Source organism: Herpailurus yagouaroundi, unplaced genomic scaffold (genome assembly GCF_014898765.1).
Source record: "Herpailurus yagouaroundi ecotype Mexico unplaced genomic scaffold, PumYag 194, whole genome shotgun sequence".
Classification (NCBI taxonomy): Eukaryota; Metazoa; Chordata; class Mammalia; order Carnivora; family Felidae; genus Herpailurus; species Herpailurus yagouaroundi.
The window spans coordinates 4,178,882-4,198,250 of NW_024412425.1; the positions used below are offsets into that span (position 1 = coordinate 4,178,882).

A 19,369-nucleotide genomic window follows, 5' to 3' on the forward strand; every position below is an offset into this window, starting at 1 on the left:
TCTACGCTTTCCTTCTTTTTCTTGTTTTTATGTTTTCATCAGTAATCCCCCTTACTGCATCTGGATTTTGAATTATATTTAGGCAAGTTTGCCCAACTTCTAGTTTATAGAGAACTTCACCTTCATGGAACTCATATTCTGTTTGGAAGACAATAAAGGATAAATAAAGTAGAACATAAAGCATATTAGAAGACATACTACAGAGAAAGATTAAGCAGGGAGGGGGGGCAAGGGCCCCCCGTGTTCAGTCTTGGCTAAGAGCCAAGACGAAGAGAGGAGGGGAACACTAAGGTGGCACATTGTAAAGCAAACATGTTAAAGACACAAAGATGTCAAATCTCCCTCATTTGTAAACTCCCTGCAACCCCGATAAAACCCCCATCTGTGTATTTTTTCTGGAACCAGGTAAGTTGGGTATAAAGTTTATTTCATTTTGGAAAAAAAATTAGCAAGAGGGAAACCTTGAAAAATTAGAGCAAGACAGCAACCAGCCATTTCAGATACTAAAACATTATTTCAAAATCTTTATAATCAAAACACTGTGGGGATGGCATATGAGAGTCAGACAGACAATAGGCTTGGAGAGAGTCCAAATATAGCCTGATTAATCATGGAAACTTAGCTTATGAAGAGGTGGCATCTCAGATCACCTGAAGTTTTACTTTATATAGGTGGGTAGTTTTACTCTATAAATTGAAGAATAATTTACAGTGAAATGCACAGACCTAAAAAGTATAGCTAGATGGGTTCTGACACCTACCCTTATTACCTTCAACATATAATCCACTTCCAACTCTACAAAGTTCCCTTGTCTCCTCCTTGGTTGATCCCTGCTACCCACCTCTCCTTCAGAGGCAACAACTGCTCTGAGAATTTTAAGAAGTGCTATTGGGATACATGTAAAATATGACAAAATTGGATCCATTTGGATAAATTCCAAATGACTTCAGAGATGTAGATGTAAAAAAAGGAAACTACATAAAAACTAGAAGACAACCCCCCGCCCCCCGCCCCTGCCCCGTCTCCTTGACCCTCACACTGGCATGTTCGAGCTCAGGACTGTTGCTAAGCTGCAACCTCCCTCCCACCCCTGACCCCCACAAGCCCTCCTCAGACACCCACATGCTTCCCTCTCATTACCTTTACAGAGTGTGTGTGGCCTTCTATGTAAAGTTGCACCTCTTTACAGCTTGCTTTATTTTTCTCCAGAGCAGTTACCTCCCAACATACTAGATATTTTGCCCACTTAACTTGCCAGGGGTCCATTTCCCTGTCCTAGAATAACAGCTTCCTGAAGTCTGGGACTTCTGTCCATTTCGTTCAGTGCTGGATTCTCAGTGTTTAGGGCAGGTGCTCAATGACGTTTTGCTAAGGGTGAAAGTGATGAGGGTAGTTTCAGGGGGACTTAGGGTGGGGTCCAGATAACCCACTGCCTTGGCTTTGATGGGATGAAAGGACAGGTGCAAGGCAATCGAGAGGAATAGAACAGCCTGTGAGGGGAACAGCAAGTGTGGGTAGAGACGGTGGGTTGATATATCTGGGCGATGTTCCCTTCCAAAGGTCTTACGATGGGGTGAACAAACGAAGCTCTTGAGTTCTGTTTGGGCCCCCTTTTCATCTGCACAGTTGTTGCAGGATGCCTTGGGCCTGGACCCAGCGCAGCCGCCACTGGGGCAGGGACAGGCCCTGGCGGAGCTCCCCGGACAGGGCGGCTTGGCCTGGCTGCTCCCACCTGGGGAAAGGAGACAGTGTCACAGGGAAGGCCCGGGACTCTAGACACTCAGTGGCCTCCACCCCCCCCCAACACCTCCTCCCCTGCGTGCACCCCCAGGTCCTGCCCGGTCCACCCAGCTCAGGACCCTGCCCCCACCATCGTGGCCCCCTCTCACCAGTCCCCAACAACCCCCTGTAGCTCGGGGATTCGCTCCAGCGCTTGTTTCAGCAGGTTCTCCAGCTGCTTCAGAGCCTGTCCCAGATTCTCTTTCTGCTCCTTTTCCCGAGCTGCCCGGATCTGCAGCAGCTCTGCAGGTGAGAAACCCAGGAGGCAGTGCTGAGTCCTCTGGCTCCTGGGGTCTCACAGCCAATGGGTCACCAAGTCTCCAGTCACCTAGTGTTGACCTCACCTCTCCCACACCTCTCCTTCCTCCCACTTCCTCATCTCAAGGGTAAGCCCACCATCCCCCAAGCTTCATCCCAGATACCTTCCTCCCTCCAGGACAGACCATCAGTCTTCTCGGCCCATCCTTCAGCTTCCTCCCCCTTCCCCCCTTCCCTACTCACCCCCCAGCCTCCCTCCTATGCTCCAGGCCTCAGCCTCCAATTCTGGTCCGTGCCTCTGGTACATGGCAGCCAGAATGATCTTCCTAAGGCATAAACCTGATCCTTTCCCTCTCCTGCATGGAACCCTCCAAGGCCCCCCAGTACCCCCAAGAGAGAGTCTGAGCTCCTCAGGCCAGTACTTGAGGGTTTGCACTATGTGACCTCTGCTACTATCAGCCCTCGCCTATCCCTCTGGGCCCATTCGAGACACCACTTTCCCCCTGGAAGCCCTTCCCAGCGTTCCCCACCCCGAGGCTTCCTCCTCAGACTGCTGTAGGTTCACTCCAGCAGTGTTGCCCTGGAGACTATGACTGGGTCTAGTCCCTCTCCATAGGCCCAAACAGGCCCATCTCAGAGCAAGTACAGATCAGCATTGTGGTCAGAGCCCTTGGGCCTGAATCCTGACTCCATTCCATCGTTGCCTTCTGACCTCAGGCATGACATGTGCCCTTTCTTCAGCCACTTCTGTAGTCAGGTGTAACTGAGCCACAGGCTAGCAGGGCAGGCTGCAGACTGGGGCACTCTGAAGGAGGACCTACAAGGCTTGTTGACAGGTTGAAGGTGGGGGGGCGGCTTAGGATCCTGGGAGGAATTAGGATGACTCGTGGATTGCTGACCTCAGTAAGGAGGGTGAGGTCACTTTTTGAGGGAAGGAAACCAGGCAGAAGAAAAACAAAACTGCTTTTCAGAACAGGGGGAACTATGCTCTGTTACAGACATGCTAAAGCCCAAGATGCCCATGAGGTGCGACGATGCTGTGCCAGTCTTAGGCTGCTCCCGACACAGCTCCCTGTCACTGGAGGGGGAGGCAGGGAGCCTGAAACTCAAAGGCCCGAAAATGACCTCTTCCTGCTTTGCTGATGGCACCTCGGTTCATTTCTCATCAATACACCTCTTCCACCTATTTATCCTTTGATTCTGCGCTCTTTGCTTCTACCACTGGGATCCCTGGGGCTGGACAGCTCGGGCGTCCTCTCCCCAGTGAGCTCTGGGGGCCAGTAGCAACCCAGCAAGTGCTAGCTGAGGGAATCTAGTGATGAACAACTTTTCTGAGTTTCAGTATTTTCATCTGTAAATTGGTCTTAATAATCTCTACCCTTATGGTAAGGACTGAAAGAGACTCCACATGTGCAGACAAAAAGATCGCAACCACACCAGAGACGCATAGCGCTTACTGTATGCTGTGCATTGTTCAGTGCCCTGTTTGGGTAACCGGACTGAGTCTTTGCAGCAACTCTGTAAGGTGCTATGATTATGCTTACTCCACTGAGGAGGAAACTGAGGCACAAAGAGATCACACAGCAGGGAATAGGTAGGGCTAAGAAGAGTTTAACTCCACAGCCTAGCTTTTAACTACTCAAATATCCTATTGGATGGTGATACATGAGAACTTTGCAATTTGATAGGCAGTGTCACCTGGTTAGGAGTACAGACACATGTCAGACTGCCTGGATTTAAATCCTAGCTCTGCTACCTAAGCAGCCACCAAGGCCTCCTGTCTTAGTTCTTGCCTCTGTAAATGGGGCAAATGGCAGTGCTAACCCCATGGGGCTGCTGTGCAGATGAAACCCGTGAACATGCTTAAAGCTGACTCAGCACACAGTAGGCACTGTGTCAGCACTGAGTGTTTGTGATTTCTTCTGGAGGCTGATGGCCCTGGGAATGGGCAGGAATGCCACTTGTGAAGGCAAGGCCTTACCCTGGGTGGATGGTCCTGGGGGCAGGCTGGTCTTCATGTGGAGCAGATCCCAGGACCGGAGACTCTGCTGGTCCTGGAGAAACAGAAGTTCCTGACGAAGAGAGGCAGCCTTTGGGAGGAGCAGTTCTGGAGCCTGGAGGGAGGGGGAAGGACAGTCATTTTGGGAGGGGGTAGGAGTGGGAAGACAGGTCCTAAGGGACAGAAACTCACCTTCCCTGCAGGCAGCCCCAATCTGTGGCTCAGCACTATGAGGCTGGAGCTCCTTGGGGACGTGGGATGCAGCTGGTAGATGGATGGCAGGACCGTGGGCAGGGGCTGTAACCTGGAGGGAAAGTCCAGGTTGGGTGGGGCACTGGGAGGAGGCTTGGGTTCCAGAGGTTCCGGGGGCTGAGAGGTGGGCTCAGGAGGCCCAGGAACTTGGAGGTGGGTCTGGGGACTAGGATTCCAGAGTTAGGACTGAGGACTTGTGGGCGAGGTCTGGCAGGTTGGGAACACTGGGGGCCTGGGATTATTTTTTTGGAGTAGAATCAGGGAGTGATAGTCATCGGTGGGAGGGGATATAAGGGGTGGCTCCAGTCTTACCCTCCAGGGCTGTGCCGAAGCAAGGTGTCCAACAGAAGGTGGGGAAGATGCCGGGCTTCCTCCTCCAGACAATGAAGCAGTTTCTGGGACTGTGGTGCCACCGCTTCAGATGTGGGGACCACTTTTCGCTGAAGCAGAGCCAGTACCTGTGGGGAAGGAAAGGGATGGGAAGGGCAGCCTGGAGCCACCCAGCCCCATCTGTAGGAGCCCTAGCCCTACTCAGACCTTGCCTCAACTCCCGTCTCACCTCTGCAGGGCTCCGGCACAGGCGCGTCTTGCTGGCTGAGTTGCCTTTGATGAGCAGGCGGATCTGTTCCTGTGTCTCCTCCTGGGTAACCATGAGGCCACTGAGATGGGCTGCTTTTACTTCCTACCTCCCAGCTTCTGGCCCTGCCTGCCCCTTTGTACAGGTCCTGCTTCCTCTTGGAAGACTCGTCGTGGGCCCCTCCCCACCACCAGAGGCCCAGTTCTGGATCCTAAGGCTCCCAGCCTCTCTCTGGCCCTCCATGCAGCACTGCCACTTCCCCTGAGGCCCGCCTCTCACCACCAGCCGGCGCCAGTGCAGGATCCGTTGCTGTTTGGCCTGTAGCTCCTGTAGCAGAAGCTGCCGGCGCCCAGCCACCTCCTCCAGCTCCTGGCTCTGAGCACGCAGGGCCTTGAGCTCTGCCCACAGGCCACAGCCTCGGAGTCCCAGCACCAATGCCTGCCTGGGGCGCAAGCAGAAGAGAGCAAGGGAGAGGAAGGTGACTAAGACTCATAGTGGAAGAGGGAAATCAGATCTATGAGGATGCACAAGGAGCCACAAACACGGAGACAAACCAGAAGAGCAGGGAGGCAGAGCTGGGAGCCACAGGGGCAGAAAATGTCCAGTATTCTGAGACTTCTGGGAGAGAGATGGCCTAGAGTCTCTGCTGAGAGAGCCCCCTCACCTCTCGCTGGATTCCAGGGCACATTTCTTCACCTCCTCCATCAGGCCTTGGAGGCGCTGGGTCAGGATTTGATGCTCCTTCAGCAGGGGGCCCCGCTGTGCAATCAGCATACCCACGTCCCGCCAGCCCTCCTGGGGCAGGGGTATAAAGTCAGGGTGGGTATGATCCCTGGGGGTGAGGGGATTAACTGGGGCTTGGGATAGGAAGGAGATGGAATCCTGGGAAGGATGCCTGGGGGTCACCTGGATGAGATGCACCATGGACGGCAGGGCCCGGCTGGAGTCTGGCTGGTCTGGTGCTTGGGACCTGGAGGTGGGATAAAACTGCTGAGGGAGGAGCCCTCTCCCCTTCCTGAGTTCTCAGGGATGGCCGATGTCAGCCCACCTGCCAGACTGATCATGGGGCTTCAGCTCCATCCCCATCAGCAGGTGACTGTGCCTGGCCCTGAGTCTTCCGGCTTAGCCATCCCCTGGCCCTGCCCCACCCTCAGGAGCACTCCACTTCACACCTGGTTATCTCCGTATCTTGGAGCCCATCTGGACTGCACAGGGACCGAATCTCTGCCTCCCGCTCCTCAGCCAGGTGCTCCAAGGAGGCCAGGATGTGGCCCGGAGGATGGTTTGTCAGTAGTGTCTAGTGGGGGAAGGGTACAGTAGGGCTGGATGGGTGTAGGGCTGTGAGCTAGGACCCATGGTGATGAGGCAGTGATCAAGAGTTAGGTTCTGGCACCCTGAGGTTCGCTCTTGGGGCAGAAGGTGTGGCCTTTCCTGAAAGCCCCCCTCACCTCCACTGAGCTAAGCCACTGCTGGTAGGAAGCTCCAAAGTGGTCATCTCGAGGGGTTCTGCAAGGTTAGGGAAGGGGACAGAGAATATTACAAGATCATGTCAACACTCCCTCTACTGATTACCACTACCCCTAAGGTGTGGGCTATTTTAAGCGGTCCCTATTTTAAGGATGAGGAAACCAAGTCCATCAGGATTCCATGCCTCCTAGACTTGAGTTCCCTGCTTATACCAACTAGCTAGACTTAGGGCCTTTCACATGTGCTATTTGTCTAGAATACTCTCTTAACCTTTTACCCTCGCTAAGCCTCCTTACCAGAGAATCTGTCCTCCCTGACTCCTTAGCTGAGTAGTGTCTCCTTTGGATACCTGGAGTTTCTCAGGCTTCCCCGCCTCCAACATCCCTAACCACCTGGTTGTCACTATCTGTGACGGATTTGTCTCTTCCTTGTCCCAGCCTGGGAGCCGTCAGGGCAAGATCTGCAGCTGACATAGTCCAGAGGCTCAGTGGCTGAGGAATTAACAGATAAGTGACTCCCCCCTCAAAGCCCAGGTTCTTGGCAGGGTCTGTGGGGCCTGGATGACACTCACAGGATGCTGCCTCCCTTGGCCTGAGGAACTAGGAGGTTCTGCAAAAATTGGGTCCGGAGGGTACAGGCTGTTCGGACATCACCCTGGGAAAAAGAGGATGGGGCATGAGAGGAACCCAGACTGACCCACCCACCCACCTGACCCCAGACTCTCCACCTCTTTCCCCATGGCCCAGGACTCTTACCAGGACCACAGGCTCCAGTCCCAGGGATGCTGATGATAAGGGTCGAAAGGTTATATCTACTGTGGCCTTCCTGGAGAGAAAAATACAGTTGGGGTGGGGGTCCCTGGGAGAAGAGAGCTAGGAGAACAGATATCTGTGTCTCCTCCTGCTGCAAGGCTAGTCACAGGGATCAGTGAGCCTGGATCTCAGGGGCCACCTCTAAAATTAGACCACTGTCATCTGGCTGTATTAGCTTCCTCACTGGTCTCTGCTCTTGGCTCCTGTGGTCTGTTTCTATCTAGTAGTTAACGATCCTGCTAAAACCTGACACGTCATGTCACCTTTCTGCCCCAAACCCTTGAAAACAATGTGTTTTCCCACCACATTCAGAATAGCAACAGTGGGTATCAGAAACTCTTTTAAGCATTCTGTGTGATTTGACTCATTAATTATCATACTTACCCTATACAGTAGGTTTAACATTATCCCCATTCTACAGTGCTTACAAACTGAGGCACAGAGAAGTTAAATCATTTGCCCAAGTTCATAGAGAAGTGGACAAGCTAGGGCATGAACCCAGCCTCAGAGTAAAATTCCGATGCTTCCATAGCACTCTGTCCCTGTCTCTGACCTCATCTCATGCTCTCCCTTTTGCCTGTGTAACTTAAGCTAAATTGGCCTCCTGGCTGTTCTTCCCACATGCCAAGCTCAGCACCTCTGCTCTTGGTGCCCCTCTCCATGGAGATTCCTCCCCCAACACAAATGGCACCTTCTCAGAAAGGTCTTTTCTGACCATCCTACCTAGAGTAGCATCTCCCTCTCCCGTTGTCCACACTACCCTTTTTATCATAGCATTTATGTCTCCCTGCAATTATAGAGTTTGCTTCCTAATTTACCATCTCTCTCTTCTGCATCAGAGTATAAGATCCATGAGGGCAGGGACTTATCCCTTATTTACTGTTCTTTCCCCAGAACATTCCCTAGGTATACAGCTGGCACCATTCTAGGCACTGGAAATGTAAGTGGCTAAGGTGACAAAATTTCTTGGCCTCACAGACTTTAAATCCTAAGGAGTGGAGCTCAGAATTGTGGAACCCAAGAAGGGGTCAGGGTCTCTAAGGAAAATGTCTGTGCACCTGGCCTGGTGAACGCTGGTCCCTGGGAACCTGAGGCCTACCTCTCTATGTCCTGCAGACGCTTCAATTGATTCTGTAGCCGCTGCATGGGATCTTGAAGCCCACGCTGCTGTCTTCGCATGGCCCCAGCTTGGGCCCGGAGGAGGAGAGCACGACGCTGGGTGTCTTGAATGCTCTGTAGGGCCTGCCCCATGGCCATGTCTGTAAGAGAAATGGGGTGACCATCAGCACTGCTGCTCATCTTCTCAGCCCCGTAGGTCACCCTGAGCCTCAGTCTCTCGCTCCATCAGCTCCAGGCTGCTCATCTTCCCAGCCCCATAGGTCACCCTGAGCCTCGGTCTCTTGCTCCATCAGCTCCAGGCTCTGGTCTAACTCCTGGATCTCTGCCCGCAGGCGAGCAACAGTGGCTTCCAGCTCCAACTTCCGACGGGCCTGGTGGGATCAGGTACAGAGTCAGGTGCATGGCCTGGCTGGGGCTTGGCCTGGCTGCCCTTTGTGGAACACCAGTCTCCTCACCTGCACAGGTAGGTGGCAGGGGTTTTTTCCTAAGCAGTTTCTGTGTCTGATTCTCTAGGCCCAGAAGAACACTAGGGTACCATCTGTCTTCCTCCTTCCTCCTGGGATTGCCTCACCTATCCTCTTAACCTGTTTCCTGTCTCTGCACTGATGACACTACAGCTGTGCCCTAGTTCTCATCTCCCCACGAAGAGCCAAATCTACGAGTCCCAAGGTCTTCTGGAATCCTCCCCCAGATGTCACCTGGGCCTCTTGCACACAATAGGTCCTCCATTGGCCTCAGTATATCTCCTAAACCAGTCCCTTCTCCCATCTCCCCTCATCAGCTTTGATGCCTCATATCCAGGTCCCCTCAACATCCAGCTCATGCCTGTCTCCCCTGGACTGTAAGCCCTGAGTGTCGAGATCAGAGCTGGCAGATCAACCCAGCGTCCCCAGCATTACAAAACACGAAGCTGGGCCTAGAGCAGAAATCTACAAATCCTCTTTTTGGATGGAAGAAAATCTTACAATACATGCTTCTCACCTCTGGACTGTCCTGGTGGCCATACCTGAGGAAATGAGGCCAGAGTTAGCGGGTGACGGGACTTCCAGGGGGAGACAGGAGGTGTGAGGCTACGGGTGAAAATACAGCTGGATGGGAGTAGGGAAAATAGGAAGGAATAGCTTTTAGAACCAGTTACCAAAGTAAGTTTCCTCGGATCTTCTTGACATTCCTACAGTGGAGAGGTAGAAGGAAGAAGTGTTACTGTGAGGTTTGCCTGTGTCCCCTCCCCTGTCACAGCCTCCCTCATGCAGCCAGGCTCACCTCTGGCTATGCACATGCCGCAAGACATAGGCCCAGATGTCGGCCCCCTGGCCCAGACACAGTCTGTGGAGACAGTGTGTAAGGGTATGCCTGGGGCATCACAACGGTTGGGGGATCCTTATTCCCAGGGTGGCAGTGGTGGGGAAAGTCTTTACTAGGGAATTGTCGCTTCTGGGGCGAATGGGGATGTGTCCACAGTCTTTGGGGTGAGATATTCCTTCCTGGGGAATTCTTGGTCACTGAGTTGTGGGCTTTTCACTGGGTGTGGATATTCTCACTCCCTGGGGGGGGGGGGGGGCGTGTGCGGAGATTCCTTTCTCTGGGAGAGGGCTATCGCTGGTCACTTCCAGAGGTGGGAGTGGAGAGTATACTGCCAGGAACTGCTCTCTCATTACCAGATATGGATCATCACCCTTCTAGATTCAGTCTCCAGTGGGGTGGTCTTTGCTGACCTGGAGTCTCCTCAATGGCTTGGGACGGTAGGGGTGGTAGGTGCTGTAGGGACAGTCTTGCTCCAAAGATCTCACTTCTACATAGTTTGGGGGCTTTACTAACTCTCAGAGGATCCTCACTGGTGCCTCGCCCTCACTCTGGGTGGTCTCACGGGGTGGGGGGTGGGGGGTGGGTCTTCACTCAATCCGGGATCCTCTTCCCAGATATATATTACTGGGTGTGTGGGTGGGTAAGGGGGACGCCCTCGGGGGTTATTCTCATTGGGGCAGAGGTGGGGAAGACGAAGGAGGGTCTTCGGTGAGGGGTGGGGTTCTCACCCCCGGAGACTATCTCTAAGGTATGGAGTCCTCACTGTCAGAGCGTCCCTCACCTGCGCAGAGTTGACTCCGGGGCCCGGGCTGCCGCGGGCGCCCCCATCTCTTCCGCCGCCCAGCAGCCCAGTTCCCGCGCTTCCTGCACTAACTCCATGTCAGCGCGCCGCGGCGGCCGCTTCCAGCACCCTCTTCAAGTGTGGCGCCCGCCTCTGGCGTCACGGGCGCGCCGTCAGTGACGCCATCGGTTGCCAAGCAGACTGGGGCCTCGCGGCTCTTCAGCGTCGCGGAGCAGTCCTGCGTGTCTGGCTCCTCCTGGATGGGTCCCTTCGAGTGAAGACGAAAGGGGTGTGGAGAAACCGTGAGGCCTCTTCGCTTCCGGCCTCCTCCCGCTCACTACCAAGTGTCCCCAAGAGGCAAAAGGTCCCAAATGCCTCCCTCGATTTTCTTGACCAAATGGGACTTTCATCCTTGGAGGTCAGGTGCGGAGATGCCAAACTTATGCTTTTTGATTTCAGAAACAGAGTGTTTCCGGTCTGAGGGATAGGGGGCCGATAGCAGGACCCTAATATTTCCCTGGCATGCATTCTTCCAGGTATTCGTTCGTCTTTACCATTCCATAACATTCGTGAGCCGACGCTGCCAACCCTGCCCTGGCGACATCGCGGTGGAGGAGACTGGTCCAGTCCCATGTGGAGCTCACAGTTCAGTGGGGGAGTTAGAGCCTCACCACCACCAGGTAGGGATGGTAGAGTATAAGCTGCAGGACTGGGTCAGTTGGGGACACAGGGAGTGTGCGAGGTCTGTCGCCCGCCCCTGAAAGCACAGGATACTGGGGCTGGGTTTCTGGAGAGCCCACTCAGCCTCAGACAGGCCCCCGAGGAATGGCAACATTCAGGGACCTTTTACCGAGCATGCATGCCCAGCTCACTACTCTGTCCTCGGTGTCCAGTATAAAGCCTAAGTCTCTAAGTAGTTATTCAATAAACAAATGAGGGGAGAGGTGGTGGGGTGAGAATAAAGCTGGGGACTGAGGGACGAGGGTGGGGCAGGATGAGGTGTGGGGGTCGAGGGCAATGGTGGGTGAAGTAGGGATGCGGAGAAGAGAGGAGGACACTGAGTGGGTCATGAGACTGATTGGCTGTAGAGGGCGGGGTATCCAGGGTGAGGTCCCAGCTCTGGGCTGGGGATTAGATGGAGCAGACCTTGAAATGCTGATGTGAGAGAAGGGACAGCTTTGGGGGAGATGCTGATAACAATGTGGGTGTGAGGAGTTAAGGGGACATCCAAGGACTGGCTGAGTCACTGGCCCAGGGACAAGGGGACATGGCACCACCACTGAGATAGCACATTTCGGGGAGAAGCTGAGACCAGCTTCTAAGTGCTTCATAAGGGCTGAGAAGCAGAAGGGGGTGCCAGGGGCTGATGTAATCCAGGTGGGTTTCCTGGAAGAAAGATTAGCAGCTACTACTCCACAATGCTTAATTCTCAAAAGGTGCCGTTTCTCTCAAACATTGCCACCCTTCTGCCTTTTGTAGGGTGTTTTGCTATTAAAAAACAAAATCAATTAGCATGTCTGCCATTTGTCTATGAGCCTTTCCAGGGGCTTTAAAAAGTACTGTCCAAATGTCCATCGACAGATGCATGGATAAAGAAAATGTGGTATATATATACAATCGAGTATTACTCAGCAATCAAAAAGAATGAAATCTTGCCATTTGCAACAACGTGGATGGAACCAGAGGGTATTATGCTAAGCAAAATTAGTCAGAGAAAAACAAATATCATATGACTTCACTCATGTGGAATTTTAAGATACAAAACAGATGACCATAAGGAAGGGAAGCAAAAATAATATAAAATAAGGAGGGGGACCATATATGAGACTCTTAAATACAGAGAACAAACTGAGGGTGGGGGGATGGGCTAAATGGGCAAGGGGCATTAGGGAGGACTCTTGTTGGGATGAGCACTGGGTGTCATACCTAGGGGATGAATCACTGGAATCTACTCCTGAAATCATTATTGCACTCTATGCTAACTAACTGGGATGTAAATTAAAAAATAAATAGATGAAATTTAAAAAAATTTAAAAAAGAAAGTACTGGTTGTTAGGAGAATGAAAAGATAAATCACAGACTGGCAGGAAATATTTGCAAAACACATACCTGAAGATGGACTTGTATCCAAAATATACAAAGAACTCTTAAAACTCAACCATAAGAAAACAAATAATCTACTTAAAAATAGACAAAAGTTATGAACAGATATCTCACCGAAGGAGATGTACAGGTGGCAAATAAGCACAAAAAGTTGCTAATACCATGTCATTAAGGAATTGCAAATTAAAACAATGAGATAACTCTACACACCTATTAGAATGTCTAAAATCCATTTAAAAAAGTGGTACCAAATGCTTTCGAGGATGTGGAACAACAGGAATCTCATTCATTGCTGGTGGAATGCAAAATGATACAGCCACTTTGGAAGACGATCTGAAAAGATCGTCTGTATGACTACAAATATATAGCATTCTAGAAAAGGCAAAACTAGATCAATGGTTGCCAGGAGATCATGAGGTGGGGGATAGGGATGGAAAGGTGAGGCTCGGCATTTTTTTTTTTTTAAGTTTATTTATTTATTGTGTGTGAGAGAGAAAGAGAACACAAGCGGGGTAGGGCAGAGAGAGAGAGGGAGAGCCAAGAATCCCAAGCAGGCCCCATGCCATCAGTGCACACCACTGTGAGGTCATGACCTGAGCCAAAATCAAGAGTTGGATGCCTACCCAACTGAGCCACCCAGGCGCCCCGAAGCTTGGCATTTTTAGGAGCGTGAAACTATTTTGTGTGATACTGAAATGGTGGGTACATCACATTATGCATTTATAAAAAGCCACAGAACTGTACAATACAGAGTGAGTCTTAATGTGAAGCATAGATTCTAATTAATAATGTTTACTCTTGGTCATCAGTTGTAACAAAGGTACCATACTCCTGCAAGATGGTAATAATAAGGGAAAATATGTGTGGAGGGACAGGAAGTATATGGGAACTTTCCTTTCTTTTTGTGTAACTTTCTGTAAGCATAAAACTGCTCGTGAAAAATAAAATCTATTAAAAAAGAGAATTGGCTGAAAGTTGGAATATTATCTAATGAAACATCTATAACCATGACCTAATGATAACTAATCAGATACACCTTGACTGAAGCTATGGCATAAAAGGATTCTGTATGTTTTGGAAGAAAGGCTAAAACCAAATAAGAGATAACTACTACAGTTTCCCTCCAACTCTAAAGAAATGCCACCCGGAAACTATTAGAAACATCCACTCAAGGTGCTTATGTGACCGTCTCCCCGGCAGTCACTGATGAGCTTCTCACCACTCTCCTCCAGTCTCTATGCTGTGGCTTTGTAATGTGTCAGCTGAACGAACTGTATCTTGGAATTACCTTCTCTGTATGATTTCAATTAGGATGGACCCATAGAGAGCCTTGGGCAAGATTTGGTGGGCAGAAGTGAAGCAGCTGCCGTTTTGTAGATCACACAGGTTGTCACTGGCTGGCTCTGCTGGGTCATCACGTTTGCACAGGGCAGCAGCCAGGCCAGCAATTGTTTCACCTTTTCCTGGATCTTCCTCCCAGCTTCTCAGCTCCTGGGCCAGGTGTGGGTTTATCTCCGTAATGAAGGATGGCAGCTGTTCCTGTGGACGTTCACACCACCAAGGGCAGAGGCCCCCTTGTCGAGTTTCTCCCCACTTTATGTCTGTCTTCCTTTCCTAACTGCCTGCCCTGTGCACTTCAAGTGCCAGCATCAGACCCTAAGACCACAATGTTAGGGACTGCTTCATAACTCCAATTGCATAAGGTTAAATCCCAGTTCATCTGCCTATCTATCCGTCCATCTATCCATCCCCCCAGTGGGTCAGCTTCTCTGGTGGAACCCTGATACACTCTGTAAGCAGAGACTCTGGATGCCTGTGGAATTGCTGTTACCTCAAGCTGTCGTTCACGGAGGAAGTTGCAGTGGCTTTCCTCTTCCTCTCTTACACAAGAAGAGGATGTTTTTGTCTCCACCCTCCAAAAGGCTGATACAAAAAGGTGAGATTGGCATCTTACGGAAGAAATATAAGTCCCCTCTGTACCCCTACTGTGTTCGGTCTGTTCAATATACTTGGCAAAATAATTATCATCACCTGTATTCTGCTCCTGGTCCCTGTTTGACAAGCTTCAAGCTTTCACATCAGTGTCTGTAATTTGCTGCTGTATTACAAGGTGTTCAAAGACCAGCTTTCTCCAGGGGCTTGTTAGAAATACAGAATCCCTTGCCCCTCCACTCCTGGACTTACTGAATCAAAACATGCATTAAATTTTTTTAATAAAATTTTTTTTAATGTTTATTTTTGAGAGAGAGAGCGAGAAAGCGCACATGAGCTGGGGAGGGGCAGAGAGAGAAGGGTACAGAGGGTCCAAAGCAGGCTCTTTGCTGACAGCCGAGAGCCCGATGCGGGGCTCGAGATCATGACCTGAGCCAAAGTTGGACGCTTAACCAACCAAGCCACCCAGGCGCCCCCTAAACATGCATTTTGATCAAATCTATCAGTGATTTGTATGCATATTAAAGCTTAAGAAGTGTCATCTATAGGACACTACTTTTGGGGGATAAAACCTTCTTTAGTAGCGTTAATACCCAGAGATGGATTCTTATCATTTGCCTCTTGGACATAGTGTTTTAAAATTTGTGATCAACATCTGGCACATTTTAGACTAGCCTGTCTCTAATTTCCTACTAACAATTGACCTTTTATGACCATGTCAACTGAAACATCAACTGGACCAGGTGAGAGACCCAAAAGGTGAGTCTTGGAAGATGAAGAGCTGGAAAGATTTGGCAGAAGTCACTAAGGACTACTACACGCCCAAACGCAACAACTCTACACCATCAAGTGTGTCCACATCCATTGAGTAAAAGTACAAAATACACATAGAATTTGCTTACGGCAACATGAGTTTGGTGGTTTCTTTCAGGGATGGAGGGAGGGAAGAAGAGAACAGAGGAGAAGGGGGAGGCATTTAATTTGTACATACAACATTTAATTTTCAGAAAGGAGATCCGGTGCAAGTATAGGAAAATGTTTACATCTGCCAAATGTGGATGTCACATGGGGGCTAGACTTGTTCTTCACAGTTTGTTGATTTGAAACACTTATTTAAATAAATTATGAAATTAAAAGTTAAAAAAAAAAGTGGGAGGAACATTCTGGGTGTTCTGTAGATGGTGGATCAGAGGAGGAGACAGGCCAGGGCCGGTAACTGGGGCAGGCGATGACAGAGTTGAGGCTTAGCAGAGGGCTGGTGGGAGAGATGATTGGGCTGAGTGGAGGACACTTATCCTTAGGTTAAGACCTTTCCAGAGAGGAAGATAGTGTTCTCACTGGGGCATTACCTGTCAAGGCTCCCTCCTTCCCATCTCTGGGATTTTATTCCTGCTGTGCTCCCTACCTCCATCACCCTTCATTATCTTCAATGGCTACCTCCTCCTCAGTCTTTTAAGTCTTATCTCAGATGTGCCCTTCCATGCAAGCCTTCTCTGACTCCCCCTACCCCCGACCCCAGATTGGTTGGGTTACCTCCGCTGGACTCTCACAGCTAAGCCTCTTTCTGGTTACGAATGTCCCCAAACCCAACTCATTGTAGTGTTTTTCCTCCCAAATAAGAAATATCTTGGTTCATGTGATTTAAAAGAGGTACTTCCTTGTCCTGGTTCAGGTGAGGTGTAATCCAGCAGCTCAAACACTGAAAGGCAATTATAAGCAAAAGTTCTGCAGTCTGACTCATTGGGTTTGAATCCTCATTCGACCACTCACAGGCTAAATGATCTAGGGCAAGTCTCTCAATCTCTGCAGCCTCAGTTTCCTCATTTATGAATTTGGGACAGTAATAATACCTGTTTTTAGTGTTGTGGGGTTTATATGAGACAACATGCATAAGCTCCTTGAACAGTGCCTGCAAACAGTTGACGGCTCAGCGACTATCATGATGTTGATGATGATGATGTTATTGGGGACCCAGTTTCTGGCTCCTCTTCCTCGCGCTTGCTTCTTTTTTGGCTCCTCCTTCATCCTAGTAGCTTTAGCCTCTTCCACCTGGCTGCAGAACAGCTTACCCTGCACCAGCCGAGGTGGAGGAGAAAGATGTGGTCTTAGAAGGTAACATGGAAGAGGTGGGCTGCTTCTCTCTACCATAAGCTCCAGAAACCATTTATCCCATTTTCATTTGCTCAGGCAGGGTCACATGCCCACTGCTGAACGAGCCTGCAGCCAGAACGTTGGCTCCCAAACCTTAGAATGACCATTACAGTGTAGCTCCCCAGACTTGTTTCTCTCCCACTTCCCCAGATCAGACAAGGGCAGCTCTGTGATTCCGGTTCCCGAGGCCAAATCATGCACCCATATCATGCATCAGCAATTCCTATTTGCCTTTAAAATTCATCAAGGTTTTTCCCTTTCTTCTTCCCCATTCTGGCCTAATATTCTATCACCTCCCGTCTGGAATATCACATGAGTCTCCCTGCCGTCACCTGTGCACCAAAGTCTCCTCCCCTCCAGAGTTAGAGACTATTAACACCTGAGTTGGCACAGGTCACTTACCTTTCCAATGTCTGTTCATGTCACTCAGCGTAAAGTAAGTTCTCTTTGATCTTGCCTATGTTACCTCCCTGATTGCATCTCTAACCATTCCCTACGTTACTTCACTTCAGCTATACTGGCCTCCTTACTGTGTCTCAGAAATATCAGATGTGCCCCTCCCTCTAGGCCCTTGCACTAGTAGTTCCATCTGCCTGAGACTCTCGCCCCAGATACATGTCTGGTTCCCTCTCCTAAGTCCTGCAAGTCTTTGGTAAAAGTCAGATCCTAATTGGGGCATTACCTGCCTCTCTATTTCAAACTATAGCTCCTCCCCTATCTCCAATACTTCCAATCACCCTTACCATGCTTTATTTTTATTCCCCAGTACTCTTAATATTTTCTTACTTAAGTTTATCATCTTTCACACACCACCAGAATGGCACTGTAATAAATGAACAATAGAACTTCACTGAATGAAAGAATAAATGAAAGAACAATTCACAGCCCCATCTGGTGGTTGGCCTGTCTTCTCCACTGGACTGCAGATGTCTTGAGGGCAGGGATGGGGTCTGTGTTGGTCACTGCTGTATCCCCAGCATCACCCAGGGCAGAGCCAGGCATGGAGAGTGTTGGCGGTCCTAAAGATAGGCAGCCGTATGTCTGCAAAGATTCCTGTGAGCAGATCTCTTGTCAGACTGAGGGTAAAGGACAAGTGTTGGATTTCCTCTTCAGGAGAGCTGGGATTGGGGGTCATCTTAGGGACCTTCATAAGCACCTACAAGGGTTCTTACAGGGAAGAGAGAACCCCACCTGCTTTGGAGAGTAGATGTGTGACATTACTGCCACAATGGCCTCCTTTTTGTTCTTTGAATCTCCAAGCTCGTTCCAGCATTAAGGCTTTCTGATTGCCGTTCCTACTCTGGGAACCCTGTTCTCACAGTTCTTGGAGCAGCTCTTACACTTGGGCTTCCATGTCTCAGCTCAAAGAACATCTTAGAAAGACTTTCTGTGGCAAAGCCAGCTAGGTGTCTATTGGTTGTGCAGTCTAAGACTACATTTTCCAGAGACCCCTGCAACCAGGTGAGGCCATGAGATTAGCTATGTCCAATGGGCTGAGAGCAAGAGGTGTATGTCACCTAGCACCAAAGCTTTATTTGTTATTAAGGTATAATTGACAAAAATGTAACATATTTAAGGTATACAACATAGTTATTTGATATATACACTGTGAAATTATTACCACAATCAATACATCCATTACCTCGCACCTATTTTTTTTTTTTTTTTTGGTGAGAATGCTTAAGATCTACTCTCTTAGCACATTTTAAGTATACAATACAGTATTGTTCACCATAGCCACCATGTTATACATTAGATCCTAAGATCTTACTCATTTTATAACTGAGTGATGTATCTTTTTAACAGCCTGTCCCCATTTCCCCCAGCCTCCACCTGGCAACCATCATTCTACTTTCTGTTTCTGTCAGTTTGGCTTTTTTAGATTTCATACATAAGTGATACCATACATTTTGTCTTTCTCTTTCTTATTTTACTAGCATAATGCCCTCAAGGTCTATCTGTATTGTTGCAAATGGTAAGATTTCATATTTCTCATGGTTTAATAATATTTCTTTGTATATGTATTGGTATATCCTCTTTATTCCTCTATCCATTGAAGGACTATTTCCATACCTTGGATGTTGTGAATAAGGCTGCAGTAATTACGGGAGTACAGATATCTCTGAGACAGTGATTTTTATCCTTTAGATATATTCCCAAGGAAGTGAGATTGCTGGATCATGTGGTACTTCTATTTTTAATATTTTGAGGAGCCTCCATATTATATTTTATAGTGGCTATACCAATTTACATTTCTATCCAAGAGTGTATAAGGATTCGCTTTTGGGCTAAGGATTTTAAGAAGCAAGTGGGGGTTCTCTAGTCTCTCATCTGCCTAGGTTCAGAAGACTAAGCACTTATGATGGTGGAATTACCAAGTGGAAGGAGCCTGGATCCCTAACTTAATATGTGGGCAACCAGAAATGCCCACTTTGGGAGGTTCTTTAAGTGTGAAGTAAGCTATTTTGTGAGCTACTGAAATGGTGGGGTTTATTTGTTACAGCCACTGGCATAACTCTAAACAATATACTCCTAGACCTCATTCTAGCTTAGTGTACCTCAAACTATTTGTGGTTGCAGAGTAGGACTCATTTTTTGATATCTCCAAAATGTCATGTACAGATAGGTTCTTTTGGTCTATGTCCTGTCCAATAAGACAAGTCTGTTGATTCTATTGTTGGATGTCAAGGCCATGTCAAATTTCTGTGAGTTTTGAACTGCTTACTGGAAATTTCTGCACTTATTCTTGTTGCAGACCATCAACAGAAGCGAACCACTAGTGGCACTGCTTTAGCTTATTGCCCTATTTGATTTCTCTCCTTATCATTTACCAC

General features: G+C 49.3%; 1 protein-coding gene across 4 annotated transcripts; it reads right to left on the reverse strand.

Moving 5' to 3' along the window:
- Positions 1–1,168: 1,168 nt before the first annotated feature.
- HAUS5 (HAUS augmin like complex subunit 5) lies at positions 1,169–10,472 on the reverse strand. 4 transcript variants are annotated; one of them, XM_040446105.1, is made up of 19 exons: positions 10,350–10,472; positions 9,527–9,589; positions 9,402–9,434; positions 9,245–9,269; positions 8,529–8,634; positions 8,244–8,403; positions 7,088–7,157; positions 6,904–6,986; positions 6,314–6,371; positions 6,038–6,162; positions 5,772–5,835; positions 5,530–5,660; positions 5,145–5,307; positions 4,848–4,928; positions 4,601–4,746; positions 4,229–4,340; positions 4,019–4,151; positions 1,890–2,022; positions 1,169–1,732 (listed from the first exon to the last, which is right to left on the reverse strand). In XM_040446105.1, exons 1-19 carry the CDS (start codon positions 10,445–10,447, stop codon positions 1,615–1,617), a joined length of 1,902 nt encoding a protein of 633 aa, XP_040302039.1. In that variant the 5' UTR covers positions 10,448–10,472; the 3' UTR covers positions 1,169–1,614. The 4 variants fall into 4 exon arrangements, with proteins under 4 accessions (XP_040302039.1, XP_040302043.1, XP_040302040.1 ...); XM_040446109.1 differs by having other exon boundaries at positions 10,297–10,404; XM_040446106.1 differs by lacking the exons at positions 8,529–8,634; positions 9,245–9,269 and having other exon boundaries at positions 10,297–10,395.
- Positions 10,473–19,369: the final 8,897 nt, after the last annotated feature.

Excerpts from the sequence above, each read along its gene's own strand:
- HAUS5 (XM_040446105.1), bottom strand. The coding sequence starts at position 10,447 with ATGGAGTTAGTGCAGGAAGCGCGGGAACTGGGCTGCTGGGCGGCGGAA. Across the intron at positions 8,635-9,244 it reads GCCACCAGGACAGTCCAGAG|GCCCGTCGGAAGTTGGAGCT; the intron begins GTGAGAAGCATG and ends TGATCCCACCAG. Across the intron at positions 5,661-5,771 it reads CCATGGTGCATCTCATCCAG|GAGGGCTGGCGGGACGTGGG; the intron begins GTGACCCCCAGG and ends CCCCTGCCCCAG.